At 33.6% G+C, this 19,291-nt stretch overlaps 2 protein-coding genes across 4 annotated transcripts in view; one reads left to right on the top strand and one right to left on the bottom strand.

The window, feature by feature from the left end:
- LOC122276066 (glutathione S-transferase L3-like) overlaps nucleotides 1-18,717 on the bottom strand; it is a 32,340-nt gene extending 13,623 nt beyond the window's left edge. The window contains exons 1-10 of one of the 2 annotated variants that reach the window (XM_043085512.1): nucleotides 18,566-18,714; nucleotides 18,345-18,419; nucleotides 18,180-18,240; nucleotides 17,904-17,990; nucleotides 17,489-17,587; nucleotides 17,285-17,387; nucleotides 17,120-17,196; nucleotides 16,768-16,875; nucleotides 16,144-16,224; nucleotides 15,789-16,030 (exon numbers count right to left, since the gene is read on the bottom strand). In XM_043085512.1, coding sequence (XP_042941446.1) covers nucleotides 16,019-16,030; nucleotides 16,144-16,224; nucleotides 16,768-16,875; nucleotides 17,120-17,196; nucleotides 17,285-17,387; nucleotides 17,489-17,587; nucleotides 17,904-17,990; nucleotides 18,180-18,240; nucleotides 18,345-18,419; nucleotides 18,566-18,576 — 714 coding nt within the window. In that variant the 5' untranslated portion in view covers nucleotides 18,577-18,714 and the 3' untranslated portion in view covers nucleotides 15,789-16,018. Of the gene's footprint in view, nucleotides 1-15,788; nucleotides 16,031-16,143; nucleotides 16,225-16,767; nucleotides 16,876-17,119; nucleotides 17,197-17,284; nucleotides 17,388-17,488; nucleotides 17,588-17,903; nucleotides 17,991-18,179; nucleotides 18,241-18,344; nucleotides 18,420-18,565 lie in introns of those variants that run through there. The other variant, XM_043085511.1, reaches the window with a different exon arrangement.
- On the top strand, nucleotides 428-3,348 carry LOC122276069 (glutathione S-transferase L3-like). Of its 2 annotated transcripts, none has more exons than XM_043085515.1 (10): nucleotides 428-533; nucleotides 665-739; nucleotides 857-917; nucleotides 1,107-1,193; nucleotides 1,509-1,607; nucleotides 1,709-1,811; nucleotides 1,908-1,978; nucleotides 2,233-2,340; nucleotides 2,957-3,037; nucleotides 3,141-3,348. In XM_043085515.1, the coding sequence occupies exons 1-10, from the start codon at nucleotides 523-525 to the stop codon at nucleotides 3,150-3,152; spliced, it is 708 nt and encodes a 235-aa protein (XP_042941449.1). In that variant the 5' UTR covers nucleotides 428-522; the 3' UTR covers nucleotides 3,153-3,348. The 2 variants fall into 2 exon arrangements, with proteins under 2 accessions (XP_042941449.1, XP_042941448.1); XM_043085514.1 differs by having other exon boundaries at nucleotides 429-533; nucleotides 1,902-1,978.
- Nucleotides 18,718-19,291: the final 574 nt, after the last annotated feature.

Genomic DNA, 19,291 nt, shown 5'->3' with positions numbered 1-19,291 from the left:
TAGATTCAGAAAGTATTTTATCTTATCTTAACTCATTTCATCTCATCATTACAACTTTTTCAAATTTTCACATAAAATATAATAAATAATTCAACTTTTTAAAATTTTAAGTTAACTTTTTAAAATTTTAAAATAATAATAATATTAAAAAATAATATTTAATTTAACTTTTATTTAAAAAATTTTTATTTTATTTTATCTCATTTTATTTCATAATCTAAATCGATCATAATTTAATATATATTAATATTTTCAACGGGATATTAGCCAAAATCTCATCCCAAATGAATTAGCAATGCCAATGATCTAAAGACAACGTATGTAATATGTATACTTGTCAACTACAAACGTATACTTGTCAACTCTCTCTCTCTCTCTCTCTAACTTTAAAATTACGTCACTGCTCGCGATTAGCGGGCCCGAAACTTCTATATAAAGCTTTCCCCACATGAACGTAGACGCCATTGCTTATCAGTAGAAAGTAAAAAGCATCTCCATTCTCTAAAATCCACCTTCATCAATATGGCTGCACTTTAAGTTTTTTCGAAATTCGACATTTCCATGGATTTTCCAACTTCTCAGATGCTTTTTTATTTGGGTTTCTCTGAATTTGTGCATTCTTGTCAAATTTATTTATTTATTTATATTATCCTGGGTTGTACAGAGGAGTGAATGTGAATCTTCCGGCATCCTTGGATGCCACTTCCGAACCTCCCCCTCTCTTCGATGGAACTACGAGGTTCACTCTGCTCTCCTAGTTGTTGTTATTATTATTATTATTATTATTTTGTTTTGGTTTTTATGGTTTATGCACCGTGTTTGAAAATGAACTTGGATTTCTTTGTTGTTATCGAAGGTTGTACTCCTGTTACACATGCCCATTTGCACAGCGTGTATGGATCACCAGGAATTTCAAGGTTTTTTTTCGTCACTTTGGTCTCTTTGTTCTTCATTTCCTAATTTTAATTTGTTTTCTGTACTCAAATTTTACAGGAGGCCATTTACCCCTTTGGCTTCTTTTGTCCTCTTCCTCCTTTTTTCGTTTGTCGGGGGTTTTCTTTTACTTTGAGTTTATGTTTTTGGTCGCTGAATGATTCGAGGTGCAGGGATTACAAGACGAGATCAAATTAGTTCCACTTAACCTTGGAAACAGGCCTGCTTGGTATAAGGAGAAAGTCTACCCTGAAAACAAGGTGCCAATATGGAAGAGAATATACCTGTGTAGATTAGTGTTGCATATCTAATGTAGAGTAGTGCAAGAGCTAGCTACAATTTTACGCACAATATTATACGTACCGAGTGGCAACTCGATTTTAATAGTGTTTTCTTTTTTAGTTTGAATTTCAAGTTTTGAATATTAAATTTTTTACCATTTTCAATAACTGACACGTCAGTACGTATGACTATGTAACTAAAATTGCAAGTATAGATGTCATTTTCCATCTAATATATTCTTGATTTAGCTGCTTGATCGAGTTGATTGACTATGGAGTAATGCATATTTACAGGTGCCAGCCTTGGAACACAATGGCAAAGTTATTGGAGAGAGTCTTGATTTAATTAAATATTTAGACAGCAACTTTGGGGGGCCCTCTCTTTTACCTGAAGTAAGATTGAAGTAATTCATTTGTGCCCTCGATCAAAAGCGTTTTGTCTCTATTTATTTCTCTTGGCCTTTGGACTGAAGTAATTCTGGGAAATGTTATAGGATCCTGCTAAAAGAGAGTTTGCTGAAGAGTTGATAACTTACACTGACACCTTCAACAAGACAGTGTATACATCATTCAAAGGAGACACAGTAAAAGAAGCTGGTAACCTTTAAAACTTATTGCCCCCTTATGAAATAATTTCACGTATAACTGTAGAAGATCGGATTGACTAAGACCTTGAACTTGCATCAGGTCCAGCTTTTGATCACTTGGAAAATGCTCTACATAAGTTTGATGATGGGCCATTTTTCCTTGGGCAATTCAGTTTGGTAAGTTGATTTCTCAACTATGATACTCTAATTTTTATTTCCTTGGTGCTATACTGCATACTTTTGGCTTGGGTATGTTCTCACCAAAAATTTGTCAAGTTTCAAGATTTATTTCAAAGTATATTCCGCCTACAGAAACTAATCATGTTGCTTTACACGTGGAAAGTGGAAACAAATAATCTGTCCATAACAACAGTAACATCTATGATTGGAGGGTTTGCCATATATATTTATGATTGGACTGTGATCCTCAGGCGGACATAGCTTTCGTTCCATTTGTTGAAAGATTTCAAATCTTCCTATCAGAGGTCTTCAAGTATGACATCACAGCAGGAAGGCCTAAGCTTGCAAAATGGATCGAGGTACGAAATATAAACCCATCCTCTGGAAATTCGAATTAAGCTTTACTCCTTGAGATATGTCTCTCCCATTGAGTTTGTTCGCTGAGTATTTGTGTCAACAACATCTACCTACTACAATAGTTCAGGTAATTAATTTGTAGAGATAATCCTCTTGATAAAAGAATAGATAAAACTTCCAACTTAAACAAACATGCTACTGCAAGTCTAAGTCCTAAACAACAAACAATGCAGCAATTAATGAAACAAATAGACGTCAGCTGTAACTGAAATGTTGAGTACATGAGCTGTTAATAGAAGACTCCCAAACCTTGCCTCCAAATAGGTAGTATCTTGTCTGATTTTGTAGTGTTTAGAACCTAATAGAAGATGAATGATATTGATATGTTGTCAAGTTCATACCTTTTGTTGGAGATTACCGTTTTGAGTTAATGGAGCCTGAGCATACTTGTCTATGCATGCTCAGAAGCAACCCTCTACCTGCTGCACCAGAGGGCTCACATGACATATGTTTTTGCTTTATCTTCGTTGTAGCATTGATTTGAAAGATCAGTGAGTTTCTAATGCATCGAGGTTCTTGGTTCTTAAATGTTACTTAGTCTTGTTAAACCTTTTGTAGGAGATAAACAAGATTGATGCTTACAAGCAAACAAAGACTGATCCCACAGAGCTTGTTGACTTCTACAAGGCTCGCTTTCTGGTACTACCTTTTTAGAAAATGTGCTATAAACCTGATTCAGTTTTCAGAAATTATGTTTTTTGCTAACCCCTTCTAATCAATCGAACGCTCCTTTCTTTCTCAGGCTCAGCAGTGAACATGCCAGCAAGTCTTCTAGACAGAAAGCTAAATAAAGTGGCATTGCGCCTTTATACATTGATTCTTAGTATGTAATAGGAATGTCTTGAGTGCGAGTGTACCAGTTAAATATATGGCTACGTGTATGTATCAACGTGCATTAGTGTGTATGGATTGCTTAAATAAATGGACATCAGTTGGTAACATGCTTGAAACTTTCTGCTTATTGATGATTATGTTTTTATTTGGGTAATTATGTACATTCGATGCCAACAGAATGGAAATCATTCCGTACCCAAGAAAAGGCATGCAATGGATTTAAGACTTTTAGTACGACCTTTCAATTATCCAATGAAGGGTAGTGCTACTGATTATAACTAGTTTACTTGCCTGAATCACCAAAAAAAGGAAAACAGAAGAGGAAGAAGATTGTCTACCTACCATGAACAAACCTTATATTGTTATGGACCCACTACACAGACGAGATAGTCAATCTGCAGAATCAAGAAGAAGAATGAGAGAAGGAGGAAGAAGAAGAAGAGGAGAATTGATTAAACATGTTCTGATGTATTCCTTCCTTTTTCCTTCCTTTTTATACTTCATCATCAACGACTTTGTACAATTTTAGAAAGTGAAATACAAAACGCTACGTATCAGTTTTCTACTGAAACTATTACAACACAGAGGAGAGAGAGTTTTTACCCTTTTGGGGATCTACATCAGAGACTTATATATGAGTGTTGTCCAGATGACTAACACAAGAGGAGGGGTGAATTGAGTTGTATTTAAAAAAATAATAATTATAAATTAAATATACAATATAAAATATAAACAAAATACGAAATAGTCATAAATATAAAGAGTAAGGGTAAGAGAGAAGCAAACTTAATATGTTAACGAGGTTCGGCCCCATTGCCTACGTCCTCGCCTCAAGCTACCCCTTGAGAATCCCAAATTCACTATTCAATCTCCTTTAGGTGGAGATAGAAACCTATTATACCTTTGAACAACACCGCTACAAAGGATCCGTGTAGAACACCCTCTACATTTACAATCACCTTACACGTGGTGATTCAACTATTCCCTGTGTAGAATACTTTCTACACGCACAAGGGTTATACACACTTTTTTTCTGATACAAGAGCTGGTAGTGGGTAGGTTATCAGAAAACACTCCTTAATGAGTGAAATAAGAAGAATACAGCGCAAACTATATTTCTCTCAAAATGAACAAAGATTAAGGCTCAATGCTTAGAGAAGAGAGAATGAAAGTTTTGAATGAATGTTGTATGCTCTGGATGTTGTAAATGTGAAGCTCTCAAATGATCTATTTATAGGCATATGAGACTTCATACTCAAATTTAAAAAGATTCACATGTCAAAGACAACATCATTCATTTTTAAAAAAAAATTCAAATAAAAGGTACTTATTTTTCAATTGTCAAAGACAACATCATTCATTTTTCAAAAATTTCAAACCTAATATTTTACTTTTGGCATATGACAAAAGGAGCACACTTTACTTTTCAAAAAATTCAAACCTAATCTTTTACTTTTTGCATATGATAAAAGGAGCACACTTTACTTTTCAAAATTTTCAAACAAAATCGTCTACCTTTTGCATAAGTCAAAAAAAGTATCAATCACTTTTGAAAATATTCAAATAAAACATGCACATGTGAAAGATGACAATCAATCATCTTTAATATTTTTAAAGTTCAACTCTTTAATCAAGGTATGCACATGTGAAAAATGACAATCAATCATCTTTCAAAATTTTCAAATTTAATTTTCAAAATATTCATGCACATGTGGAAAATGTATTTTAATGCTTTATGATAAAATATTAATTTTGAACCTTAATCCTAATTTCAAATTTTTAAGAGATTTACAACACTATCACTTTAATGTGAACTTGTTCCCTTCTTACTCATACTTGTTTACTTGATGTGTTTGACTCCATTATGCAGACAACTTGAGCTTGAAACTCTTTTATTCTTTGAATTCATTTGTTATCATTAAAATTCATGTGTAGATATATAATTACACAAAACTTGAAACCTTGGGTTCAACAATCTCTCCCTTTTTGATATGACAAATACTTGATAGAACATGAAACCTGTATTAATACTTAAGCTCCCCCTGAAAATATGCATTAGTTTTTCAAGTAAAAGTATGAATATAATTCCAAACATATATAACAAATTTAGCAATTCAAACAATATTAATGTTCTAATTTAACACTTCTCCCCCTTTTGACATCATTGAAAAGGATCCGCAACAAGTAAATGGACTGAAGAAAACGGTGCGTTAGTAGAAACTGTAGATAGTTAAAAAAATAGATCCGTCCGTGACCCGACAAGTGTGGCTGGAGATTTGAAATTATCGCCCGATGTTGTTGATGAACGAGATTGAGGGCTCCGAGTTTCTTAAAAAATGTCATTTTCACCGATCGGTAAAAAAAAATCACATTGATCTTTGGCTTGGATGATAGCTTGTCTTATTCTTTATGCTATCTCTATAAAATCAGTCTTAAAGTTCATCCAATCTGCATCAAGTTTTCTTCTCATATCTATAACTCATCTGCATTCTTTCAGCATTCTCGCTTTAAGCCTTCAATTCTTTTCTCAATGGCTCATTCTTCTAACATTTCTCTAGATTCATCCATGAGGCATTCTACACCTCAACCTTCTGTCCTTTTTCCAGCTGTCATTAGTGCCATGTTACAGCAAGAAAATAATAATTTGGCTAATAAGTCATATTCCGATGCTATCTACGACTTGGTGAGTCTTGGGACTCGTTACTCCTCATCTATTGTTGCTTTTTCCCAATGGCTACAAGTCAGAAATAATGAGGTTGAAAAGCTTAAAGAATAAATTATTGTACTTCAACGAATTATTCAAGAGTCTCACATAAGGGAATGAATCATTCGGCAGAAGAATAAACAGTTGAAATCTCTGTTAGATTCTTCATTCCGCTTGCCAGTTTCCATAGATAGGGATGACATGATATTGTATGAAGAGAATGAGCGTCTCAAACATGAGGCTAAGAATCTCAAGTTTATGTAAAAGTATTTAAAAAATCTCTCTCTATTTTTATTGACTCTGGTCTATCTTTTAAGAGATATTCATAGCATGTATCATTCCCATTTCTCTTCTAATCATACATAATCTATTATCTGGTAAGGGTTTTGTAAAAATATCTACTAACTGATCGTGTGTATTTGTGAATTCTAGTATTATATCGCCTTTCTGCACATGATCTCGAAAAAAATGATATCTTCTTTCAATATGCTTAGTTCTAGAATGTTGTATTGGGTTCTTTGAGAGATTTATTGCACTTGTATTATCACATTTGATTGGAATGTGATTATACATGACTTTAAAATCTTCAAGTTATTACTTCATGTAGAGAACTTGAGCACAACAACTACCCGCAGCAACATATTCTGCCTCAGCAGTAAATAGTGCAACAGAATTTTATTTTTTACTAAACCAGGAAACTAGTGCATGACCTAAGAAATTGCATGCTCTACTAGTGCTTTTTCGATCTATTTTACAGCTAGCATAATCTGCATCTGTGTAGCTGATTAGATCGAAAGATGTGTGCTTAGGGTACCATAACCCTAGATTAATTGTACCACTAAGATATCTAAGAATGCATTTAACTGTAATTAAATATGATTCTTTTGGAGATGATTGAAAGCGTGCACATAAACACACACTAAACATAATATCTAGTCTACTGGCTATTAAATATAATAAGCTACCAATCATACATCGATATATTTTCGAGTCAACTAGCTTACCGGATTCATCTTTATCAAGTTTAGTTGATGGGCTCATTGGTGTTCCAATTTCCTTAACACTTTCTATCCCTAACTTTTTCAGTAATTCCTTAATATATTTTGATTGATTGATGAATGTCTCATTTTTTGCTTGCTTAATTTGCAATCCGAGAAAGAATGTAAGTTCTCCCATCATGCTTATCTCAAATTCTTCCTGCATAGTCTTAGCAAAAACTTGACACATATTTTCATTATTAGCACCGAATATTATATCATCAACATAAATCTGAATCAAAAGAATATCATCATTTTCATATTTAATGAAAAGAGTTGTGTCAATTTTTCCTCTTGGAAAACTTTTTTTCAATTAAGAAACCACTGAGTCTCTCATACTAAGCTCTAGGAGCTTGTTTAAGTCCATATAGTGCTTTTGTGAGTTTGAAAATATGATTTGGGGAAATATGATTTTCAAAACCTGGAGGTTGCTCAACATATACCTCTTCATTTATAAAATCATTTAAGAAATCACTTTTAGCATCCATTTGAAAAAGTTTGAAATCTTTATAACAAGCATATGCAAGTAGCATTCGAATAACTTTTAATCTTGCGACTGGTGCATATTTCTCATCATAATCGATTCATTTTTCTTGATTAAAACATTGGGCTACAAGTCGAGCTTTATTTCTAATAATGACTTCAGACTCATCTTTCTTGTTTCTAAAAACTCATTTTGTTCTAATAATAGTATGATTTTTTGGTCTAAAAACAAGTGTCCAAACATCATTTCTTTTAAATTGATTCAACTCTTCTTGCATAACTAGAATCCAAGATTCATCAAGAAGTGCGTCATCAATATTTTTGGGTTCAGTCTGAAATAGAAAAGTAGTATGATTGCAAATATTTCTAAGAGATGATCGAGTACTTAAACCTCGTGAAAGTTCTCCCAAAATTTGTTCCACTAGATGATCTTTCACAAATTTTCACTGTTTAGTTGCATCTTGTATTAAATTTTGATGATCTTTCCTAATGGTTCCATGTTGAACTTCTTCTATTGTGTTTTCTTTGTTGAGATTGAGACTTTTCATGTTATTTATACCTCATGTTTCTTCATCAATAGATTTCTTGGAGAGTGGAGAATTAGATTCATCAAATACTACATGCGTAGATTTTTCTACAATCAAAATCTTTTTATTGAATACTCCATAAGCTTTACTATTAGTAAAATACCCGAGAAAAATACCTTCATCAGATTTTGCATCAAACTTGCCTAAATTATCCATATCATTCAAAATAAAACATTTGCATTCAAATATATGAAAGTAATAAATGTTGGGTTTTTTCTCATTCCAAACCTCATAAAGGGTTTTATCTAATTTAGACTTTAGCATAATTTTATTTATAACATAATATGCAGTACTTACCGCTTCGGCCCAAAAATAACTAGGCAAGTTGTTCTCATTGAGTATTGTTCTTGTCATCTCTTGAAGAGATCTATTTTTCCTCTCTACTACCCCATTTTGTTGAGGAGTTCGAGGAGCATAAAAATTATACATAAAATCATTTTCATCACAAAATATTTCAATATATTTATTAACAAACTCTTTTCCTCTATCACTTCAGATACTTGAAATAATATAGCCCTTTTCATTTTGAATTCTCTTGCAAAAATTGGTAAAGACATTATGTGCCTCATCTTTATGAGCAAGAAAGATGACCCAAGTATATCTAGAGAAATCATCAACAATAACAAATGCATAATATTTTCCTCCTAGACTTGCAACTCTATTTGGTCCAAAAAGATCCATGTGTACAGTTGCAATGGTCTAGTAGTGGAAATATGTTTCTTGGTTTTAAAAGAAGTTTTTGTTTGTTTACCAAATTGGCATGCATCACAAATTTTATCTTTAAGAAAATTTATTTTTGGTAAACCTCTCACAAGATCATTTTTTGAAAGTTTGGAAATAAGTTCCATGTTGGCATAACTTAATCTTCTATGCCATAGCCAACTAATTTCATTTTGAACTGAAAAGCAAATAGCATCTTGTGAGGTAATTTCTTCAAAATCAATTGTATAAACATTATTGCTTCTAAAAGTAATAAAACAAATATTACAATCCTGATAATTCAAAATAATGCACTTATCCATTTTGAAAGTAACTGTAAATCTTTTATCACATAATTGACTTATGCTCAAAAGATTATGTTTTAGACCTTCAACAAGTAGAACATCTTCAATTATGAGAGAAGATTCATTACCAATTTTACCTATTTCCACGATTTTCCCTTTCAAGTTGTCTCCAAATATCACGTGTCCTTCTTCTTTAGATCTAAGATCAAATAACTTAGTCTTGTCTTCCGTTATGTATCTTGAACATCCACTATCTAAAAACCATTTGTTTTTGCTTGTGGATGACTCATGCATACCTATAAAAATAATTAAAATGATTTTTCTTAGTACCCCAGTTCTTTGGGTTCTTTATTTATTAGTATTAGAAGAAACAAGATTTTTAGGTACTTATATAGCCCTAATAGTCATTGTATGATTTCTTCTAATAGGACAAGTATGATAATTATGATTATTTCTATTACAGAAATTGCAAATAGCATGTGACATATATGAAGAACTTGAATGATTATAATAATATCGTTTTTTGACAAAATTATTTTTATGAAAAGAATTTTGAATATTAGTTTTTGATGTAGAAGGATTATCAAAGAAATTTTTATAAGGTTTGTATTTTTATTTTGGCATATATCCCAAGCCTGCTTTGTCAAAAACACATCTTTGACTACCAAGAAGTTTTTCAAAATTTCTTTTTCCATTCGTAAAGTTTTCAACAATATTTTCTAAATCAGTTTTCATCTTATTCAACTCAAGATTTTCATCTTTCAAAATGATACTTTTTTTTCTTAAAATATCAATTTCGTTTGTTAAAGAAGAATTTTTCTTTGTCAAAGCAGTATACTTGATACCCAATTTTTCAAATTCTTCATTTACCTCTTCTAAAACATTTTGCAATTCTTCATATGAAGGATCTTCAATATTATCAAGATTTGTTACCTCAATGTCATCTTTAGCCATAAGACAAAGATTTGCTGATTCTCCATTGCTTGCTTCACTGTCTGAGCTACTTGAATCATCATCCTATGTAGCTTTTATTGTTTTCTTGCCCTTGTTTCGATCTTTCTTTAGCAGATGACAATCTGGCTTGATATGACTAGGTTTATTGCATTTATAACAAATTAAAGTGTCATTTTTACCTGAATCTTTTTTGGAAAACTTTTTGAAGGATTTCCTCGGAGGAGTTTTATTTTTCTTTAAGAACCTCTGAATTCTTCTTATTATCATCACTTCTTCATCTTTGTCTTCATTTTCCTCATTTTCATCACTTTCACTTTCATGAGGAATAGCTTTAAGTGCCAAGCTCTTCTTTGGCTTTCATTTTTCTACTCATGAGTGATAAGAGACCTGATGAGTTCATTCACTTCGAGCTTCTTGAGGTAGAGAATCGCTGTCACTTTTGATTCCCAGTGTTTTGGTAGAGAGTTGAGAATTTTTCTTACTATCTCCATCTTGGAATAAATTTTGCCAAGAGCTGTCAAGCTGTTTATGATGTTAGTAAAACGAGTGTGCATACTAGAAATAGATTCATCATCATTCATCTTAAACATTTCATATTCATGAGTAAGAATATAAATTTTTGATTTCTTGACTTGCGAAATTCCTTCATAAGTAACTTCCAAGTTATCCCAAATTTCTTTTGCCGTAGCACAATTCATTATTTTATTAAACTCATTTCCATTGAGAGCATTAAATAATAAATTCATAGCAGTTAAATTCAAAGTATAAAGTCTATCGTCTTCACGATCAAACTCTTCTTCTTCCTTTTTGACCTTTACTCCATCAACCACTTTTGTTGGAATATAAGGTCCATTTACAATGCATTTCCAGATTTCTCGACTTTGAGCTTGAAGGAATATTCTTATTCTAACTTTCCAAAATGAGTAATTATCTCTACAAAAGAGTGGAGGCCGACTACTAGATTGACCTTTACCAAATGAAGCTGCAATGTTAGTCATAAGATCTTAACTCAAAAGATAGTTAATCTTATAATAGAGCTCTTAGATCTGATACCAATTGTTACTGATCATAGGCCCCACCTATGTCACCTAACAATTGTACCTACTAGACTAGCCGGCCACCGTCTCTACCGGTGCACCGTCACCCATGGTCGGAGAGTCTTGCTTCGGTGACACAGTCACAAGCGAAAGTTCCCATGAGTGATCTGCCTGTATGAACAGTACAAGTCAACTAGCTCTGATACCAATTGTTGCCTAGATGACTAATACAAGAGGGAGGTGAATTGAGTTGTATTTAAAGAAATAACAATTATAAATCAAATATACAATATAAAATATAAACAAAATATAAAACAGTAATAAATATAAAGAGTAAGGGTAAGAGAGAAGCAAACTCAGCATGTTAACGAGGTTTGGCCCCATTGCCTACATCCTCGCCTCAAGCTACCCCTTGAGGATCCCAAATTCACTATTTAACCTCTTTCAGGTGAAGATAGAAACCTATTACACCTTTAAACAACACCGCTACAAAGGATCCGTGTAGAACACCCTCTACACTTGCAATCACTTTACACGTGGTGATTCAACTATTCCCTGTGTAGAACACTTTCTACACGCACAAAGGTTATACACACCCTTTTTCTGATACAAGAGCTGCTAGTGGGTAGGTTATCAGAAAACACTCCTCAATGAGTGAAATAAGAACAATATAGCGCAAATTATATTTCTCTCAAAATGAACAAGGATTAAAGCTCAATGCTTAAAGAAGAGAGAATGACAGTTTTGAATGAATGTTGTATGCTCTGGATGTTGTAAATGTGAAACTCTCAAATGATCTATTTATAAGCATATGAGACTTCATATTCAAATTTAAAAAGATTCACATGTCAAAAACAACATCATTCACTTTTTCAAAAAATTCAAATAAAAAGTTCTTCTTTTTCAATTGTCAAAGACAACATCATTCATTTTTTAAAAACTTCAAACCTAATCTTTTATTTTTGGCATATGACAAAAGGAGCACACTTTACTTTTCAAAAAAATTCAAATCTAATCTTTTACTTTTTGCATATGACAAAAGGATCACACTTTACTTTTCAAAATTTTCAAACAAAATCATCTACCTTTTGCATAAGTAAAAAAAAACATCAATCACTTTTGAAAATATTCAAATAAAACATGCACATGTGAAAGATGACAATCAATCATCTTTAATATTTTCAAAGTTCAATCCTTTAATCAAAGTATGCACATGTGAAAAATGACAATCAATCATCTTTCAAAATTTTCAAATTTAATTTTCAAAATATTCATGTACATGTGGAAAATGTATTTTAATGCTTTATGATAAAATATCAATTTTGAGCCTTAATCCTAATTTCGAATTTTTAAGAGATTTACAACATTACTCTATCACTTTAATGTGAACTTATTCCCTTCTTGCTCATACTTGTTTCCTTGATGTGCTTGACTCCACTCTGTAGATAATTTGAGCTTGAGACTCCTTTATTCTTTCAATTCATTTGTTATCATCAAAATCCATGTGTAGATATATAATTACACAAAACTTGAAACCTTGGGTTCAACAATGAGGATCTAGCCACCCCAAAATATTTCTCCAAAATGGTCATCCAGATATGGGGCTCAATCAGAACAATCTCTAAAATTTTGACTATATTTTACTCAAAAACATATTTTGATTATCCGAATATAGATGCTATTCTTAGAAAATGTAGTTAGGCAAAGGGAGGATCTCTCTCTCCTCACCCACAATTCTATAAATCAAGTAGTTAGGCAAAAATTTTACTCGAAACCAACTTGGGAAACCCCCGTAGCATCGCGTATGACGTGGCAGTTTCTAATTTGATAGCCAAGCAGAGACTGAAGTGGCTGGTGGCCTCCATCCCATTGAAACCCCTGTTCCCATGAAGACATAAGCCTTTGCCTTCATCTTCTCCATCCCCACAAAGCTCCTAACATCTTCTCCATGAAGTCACTGCCTCACGAAGCCCCCCATTTCTTCTGGTCATTCTAGAGCTCTCTGCATGGTTCAGCTGCACTTCTAATCAAGTAAAACGAATTACGAGAACTATAAAGAAACATTGATTTTTAGCTTATTCAAATGAATCAATACATTTTGGTTCTTTTCTTTCACAACAAGTTGCGCAAGTGCTATTAACACTTCCTTTTTCTTTCTCTCAACTGGGAATGCTATTAGGAATATTGCTTCAAGTATTCTATGGAGTTATGGGAAGAAGAAATGTGACGAAGAAGGAAGACGGAGGAAAGAAAAAAATCTCAAATCTAGGTTTCCACCCATTTTCACTATAAACAATTTTTCACTATCATTTTACTACAAAGATGAAAGGACAAAATCTCAAATATGGTTTTGCACCCAGAAACGAGGAAAAAAAAAAGTAACAAAGAAGAAAGATGGTGGAAGGACAAAATCTTATATATGGTTTTTCACCCATTGTCGCTATAAACAATTTTCACAATCATTTTTTATACAAAAATGGAAAGACAAAATCTCATATCTGGTTTTTCGCCTAGAGAAAAAAAAAAAGAAGTGGAAATGAAATGCGACAAAGGAAGGACAAAATCTTAGATCTGGCTGTTTTGGTTTCTTTCTTTTTTTTCTTCCTACTTCTTCTGTCTCGGTTTTCTTTCATTCGTCCGTTTACTTTTTTTTTTTTTTTAATAATGTATTAGCTGACGTCGACTGATTCCCCAGCAATTTCTCATCCCGGTTGTACGTAGACAAATTGCTCTTTGGGTACGGGAATGGTAAGGGCTCAATGCTCAGCCCATTATGTAGTTGTAAGCTAAATTTAACTCGACATGTGTTAATGAGTCCTTGTCGGTAGTTGGTATCAGATTCAATAGATTTAAGTGACATCTTACTTGTCTAGGACTCTAAAATGGGTTATGGGTTCCATTTAGGAAGTTCAAACAGTGGTCCATTTATTTTGGGTTACTATTATTAGGGTCTTGGTTTTTCGGTTGGTGGTTCCCACTTTTGGTATTTAAATTGAAGTGATCAATAAAAATGGATTTCAAAACAACATTCCAATGCTAATACTTTATGTAATTTTAGGATATGCAAATCTTAAGTATTTAATTTGAAAAAAAGTTAGATATACTATTAAAAAGTAATTTTTTTCATATTAGAAGTTTCAAATTTATCTATTTTTATTAAAAGAAATATGCGAGACTTACACGTTATAAAAGTGTAAATATTCATAATTGCTCATCAAAAGATTGGTTCTCTCAAAGTAACTAAGTCAATTTCTTCTTCTTATTGTTGCTAAGTGATGGCTTCCAAAATATCACTCCCAAGCGCAGAGAGTTCCTAGTACATGGGAATTCGTTTTTTATACCCGATTTCTAGGATCGGCCACCCATACCCTGTGTCAAGGGGATGTATCCTCTTAGTGGTTCCTTTAGTCAGGTTCCTTTAATGCAGCGTGGCTTCTGGGATAGTGCATTTAATGCAGCATGGCTCTCTGTGTTGTTTATCCTTTGGGTTCACTCTGTCAGATCACCCCTTCCCCATCCGTCAGAGGATTAAGGCTCTCTGCGATTTGCGCTCGCCTATCTACTCAAGGTTACATGGGACTAAGCTCCGCAAGGGAGTGCCAAGGTGGCATGTTTCCCCTCCTTTGCGTTATGAGGGGTTTCCTGCATTTTTAAATTCGCGAGCTGCCCTCTGCTCCAAGGCTGGGGGCCTCTTGATGGTCGATGGGCTACTCGGTTGGCCTAGGCCTCCCTTGTACTTTGGCCTATACTCTGGGCCTCTAGCTCGGTGGAAAAATCCCCTTACAGTTATCCCATCAATTCCTATTGAATTAGTTCTATAGGAATTTCTTCTTTCCTCTCTTTTCATGTCTTTATACAGTTGTCGTCACTTGGTATCGTTTCTTCCCAAGTGGGGTGACCCTTTTGCCTCCCAATTCCTTCACATGTTGGGCCCCTGGGCTCCCTTATTGGACCCTTTTGTCATTTGATGCAACATACGAGTCTACGACGCTTCACTCCCTAACTTTATTGGTACGTTCTCTGATGGTTTGGTTCTGATACTTGATTGTGGTCGTCCTATCCTTTCCACATTGATGGTTATCAGGCGGCTCCCCATACTTTACGTCGTGCCGCGTGTCTTGCGAGATTCAAACCGTTCTATTTCCCACATCCAGTTCATGAAAGTTGGAAGGTCAATCATTGCTCCTCTATATAAGCTTTGTCCTATCCTTCCTGTTCACCTCTTACTTCATTTGCCTTCTCCTTTCATCTCAATTTCCTTGTCCTTATTTGCTCGACTTCTCCTTTTCTCCATCACCTTCATTGCTCTTATTTTCAAGGGCTGCCAAGAATACTATTGAACCCGCAATTTCTAGGGAGCAAGACATGTTTGAGGTCCGTACCCTGAAGTTGGGCTACGTCGGTCACCACTGGCGTCCAGAGGTTTCCCGTGTGTTTCTACCATGAATTATGGAAATCCACAAATTTCATCAGCTACTTGCATATAAGGATTGTTCATGGTAGGTAGACAATCTTCTTCCTCTTCTGTCTTTCTTTTTTGGGTGATTCTGGCAAGTATACTAGTTATAATCGGTAGCACTACCCTTCATTGAATTTTTTTTTTTTTTTTTTTTTTTAAAGTTCCTTCATTGAATAATTGAAAGATCGTACTAAAAGTCTTAAATCCATTGCATGCCTTTTCTTGGGTACCGAATGTACATAGTTACCCAAATAAAAACATAATCATCAATAAGCAGAAGGTTCTAGCATATATGGTACCAAATGATTTCTATTTATTTAAGCAATCCAAACACATTAAAGCACGTTGATACATACACGTAGCCATATATTTAACTAGTACACTCTTATTTTTTTTTTTTTTTATATATAGGTATATTTAACTAGTACACTCGCACTCAAGACATTCCTATTACATACTAAGAATCAATGCATAAAGGCGCAATGCCACTAGCTTTATGTCTAGAAGACTTGCTGGCATGTTCACTGCTGAGCCTGAGAAAGAAAGGAACGTTCGATTGATTAGGAGGGGTTAGCAAAAAATAAAAAATAAAAAAATTTCCGAAAACTGAATCAAGTTTATAACACATTTTCTAAAAAGGTAGTACCAGAAAGCGAGCCTTGTAGAATTCAACAAGCTCTATGGGATCAGTCTTTGTTTGCTTGTAAGCATCAATCTTGTTTATCTCCTGCAAAAGGTTTAACAAGACTAAGTACCATTCAAGATCCAAGAACCTCAATGCATTAGGAACTCACTAATCTTTCAAATCAATGCTACAAAGAAAATAATGCAAACGTGTATGTCATGTGAGCCGTAATCTCCAAGAAAAGGTATGAACTTGACTACATATCAGTCATCATTCATCTTTTATTGGGCTCCAAACACTACAAAATCAGACACGATACTACCTTTTTGGAGGCAAGGTTTGGGAGTCTTCTATTGGCAGCTCATGTGCTCCACATTTCAGTTACAGCAGAAGTCTATTTGTTTCATTAATTAATGCATTGTTTGTTGTTTAGGACCTAGACTTGCAGTAGCTTGTCTGTTTAAGTTGGAAGTTTTATCTATTCTTTTATAAAGAGGATTATCTCCACAAATTAATTACCTGAACGATTGTAGTAGGTAGATGTTGTTGACACCAATATTTCGCAAACAAACACAATGGGAGAGACATATCTCAAGGAGTAAAGCTTAATTCGAATTTCTGGTGGATGGGTTTATATATCATTACCTCGATCCATTTTGCAAGCTTAGGCCTTCCTGCTGTGATGTCATACTTGAAGACCTCTAATAAGAAGATTTGAAATCTTTCAACAAATGGTACGAAAGCTATGTCCGCCTGAGGATCACATAGTCCAATCATAAATATATATGGCAAACCCTCCAATCATAGATGTTACTGTTGTTATGGACATATTATTTGTTTCCACTTTCCATATGTAAATCAACATGATTAGTCTCTGCAGGCGGAATATACTTTGGAATAAATCTTGAATCTCAACAAATTTTGGGAGAGAACATACCCAAGCCAAAAGTATGCAGTGTAGAAAAATTAAAGTAACATAGTTGAGAAATCAACTTACCAAACTGAATTGCCCAAGGAAAAATGGCCCATCATCAAACTTATGTAGAGCATTTTCCAAGTGATCAAAAGCTGGACCTGATGCAAGTTCAAGGTCTTAGTCAATCCGATCTTCTACAGTTATACGTGAAATTATTTCACAAGGGCAATAAGTTTTAAAGCTTACCAGTTTCTTTTACCGTGTCTCCTTTGAATGATGTAAACACTGTCTTGTTGAAGGTGTCAGTGTAAGCTATCAACTTTTCAGCAAACTCTCTTTTAGCAGGATCCTACAACATTTCCCAAAATTACTTGAGTCCAAAGACCAAGAGAAATAAATGGAGACAAAACGCTTTTGATCGAGGGCACAAATGAATTACTCAAATCTTACATCAGGTAAAAGAGACGGCCCCCCAAAGTTGCTGTCTACATATTTAATTAAATCAAGACTCTCTCCAATAATTTTGCCATTGTGTTCCAAGGCTGGCACCTGTAAATATGCATTACTCCATAGTCAATCACTTCGATCAAGCAGCTAAATCAAGAATATATTAGATGAAAAATGCCATCTATACGTATAATTTTACTTACATAGTCATACGTACTGACATGTCAGTTATTGAAAATGGTAAAAAATTTAATATTCAAAACTTGAAATTCAAACTAAAAAAGAAAACACTATTAAAATCGAGTTGCCACTCGGTACGTATAATATTGAGCGTAAAATTGTAGCTAGCTCTTGCGCTACTCTACATTAGATATGCAACACTAATCTGCACAGGTATATTCTCTTTCCATATTGGCACCTTGTTTTCAGGGTAGACTTTCTCCTTATACCAAGCAGGCCTGTTTCCAAGGTTCAGTGGAACTAATTTGATCTCGTCTTGTAATCCCTGCACCTCGAATCATTCAGCGACCAAAAACATTAACTAAAAGTAAAAACAATACCCCGACGAAATCAAAAAAGGAGGAAGAGGACAAAAGAAGCCAAAGGTTTAAATGGCCTCCTGTAAAATTTGAGTACAGTAAACAATTTAAAATTAGGAAATGAAGAACAAAGAGCCCATAGTGAGGAAAACAACCTTGAAATTCCTGGTGATCCATACACGCTGTGCAAAAGGGCATGTGTAACAGGTGTACAACCTTTGAAAACAACAAAGAAATCCAAATTCATTTTAAAACACGGTGCATAAACCATAAAAACCAAAAAAAAAAATAACAACAACAACTAGGAGAGCAGAGTGAACCTCGTAGTTCCATCGAAGAGAGGAGGAGGTTCGGAAGTGGCTTCCAAGGGTGTCGGAAGATTATCTTTCACTCCTCTGTACAACCCAGGATAATAAAAATAAATAAATAAGAACGCACAAATTCAGAGAAACCCAAAAAAAAAAAAAAAAAAAAAAAAAAAAAAAAAGCATCTGAGAAGATGGAAAATCCATGGGAAATCTGGAATTTCGAAAAAACTTACACTGCAGCCATATTGATGAAGGTGGATTTTAGAGATGCTTTTTCCTTTCTAATCTGATAGGCAATGGCATCTACGTCGACGGGTGCAAGCTTTATATAGCAGTTTCGACCCGGTTTAAAATTTTAAATCGCGAGCAGTGACGTAATGCCACTGTTACAAAAATGCTATTCTCACCGATGTACCTGGACATCTATCCGCAGCGTAACATTTAAAAAAATTAAAATTTATAATTAAAAAATTAATTTTTTTTATATAAATTATATATTAATTTATTTTTTTAAATAAATTATATAATATTTATATAATCACAATTATAAATATTATTTTTCATATTTTTATTTTATTTTCTTTTAAATTTTATCTTTCGGAATTCAGTGTTCATCCGAATGCGGCCTTCTTTTCGTTTCTTTTACGAATGTTAAGACGTGGTCTTTGTTTTGTTTTTTTTCTTAATTTTTGATTTAGAATAAAAAAGGTTGGTGCAATGAGAGAAGATTTCACCAGACACTTCGTAGATAAGTATGTCACAGAATGAAATTAAATAGATTTTTTCAATAATAATATGTGATTTTCAAAACTATAGAATCATGCATGACGTAGCCCTCACGTAGGCATATCGTAAGTTTATAATTAGAGATCAAAAGAATTTTCTCGGCATTTTCAGAGTCTTTTCTTTTCATTTCATTTCTATCTCATTATATTTATTATTATTAAATAATATTTTAT

The sequence above is a fragment of the Carya illinoinensis genome, chromosome 9 (genome assembly GCF_018687715.1).
Source record: "Carya illinoinensis cultivar Pawnee chromosome 9, C.illinoinensisPawnee_v1, whole genome shotgun sequence".
Lineage (NCBI taxonomy): Eukaryota > Viridiplantae > Streptophyta > Magnoliopsida > Fagales > Juglandaceae > Carya > Carya illinoinensis.
Note: the sequence above shows the minus strand (reverse complement) of the source record. Positions and strands in the feature narration are given on the sequence as shown.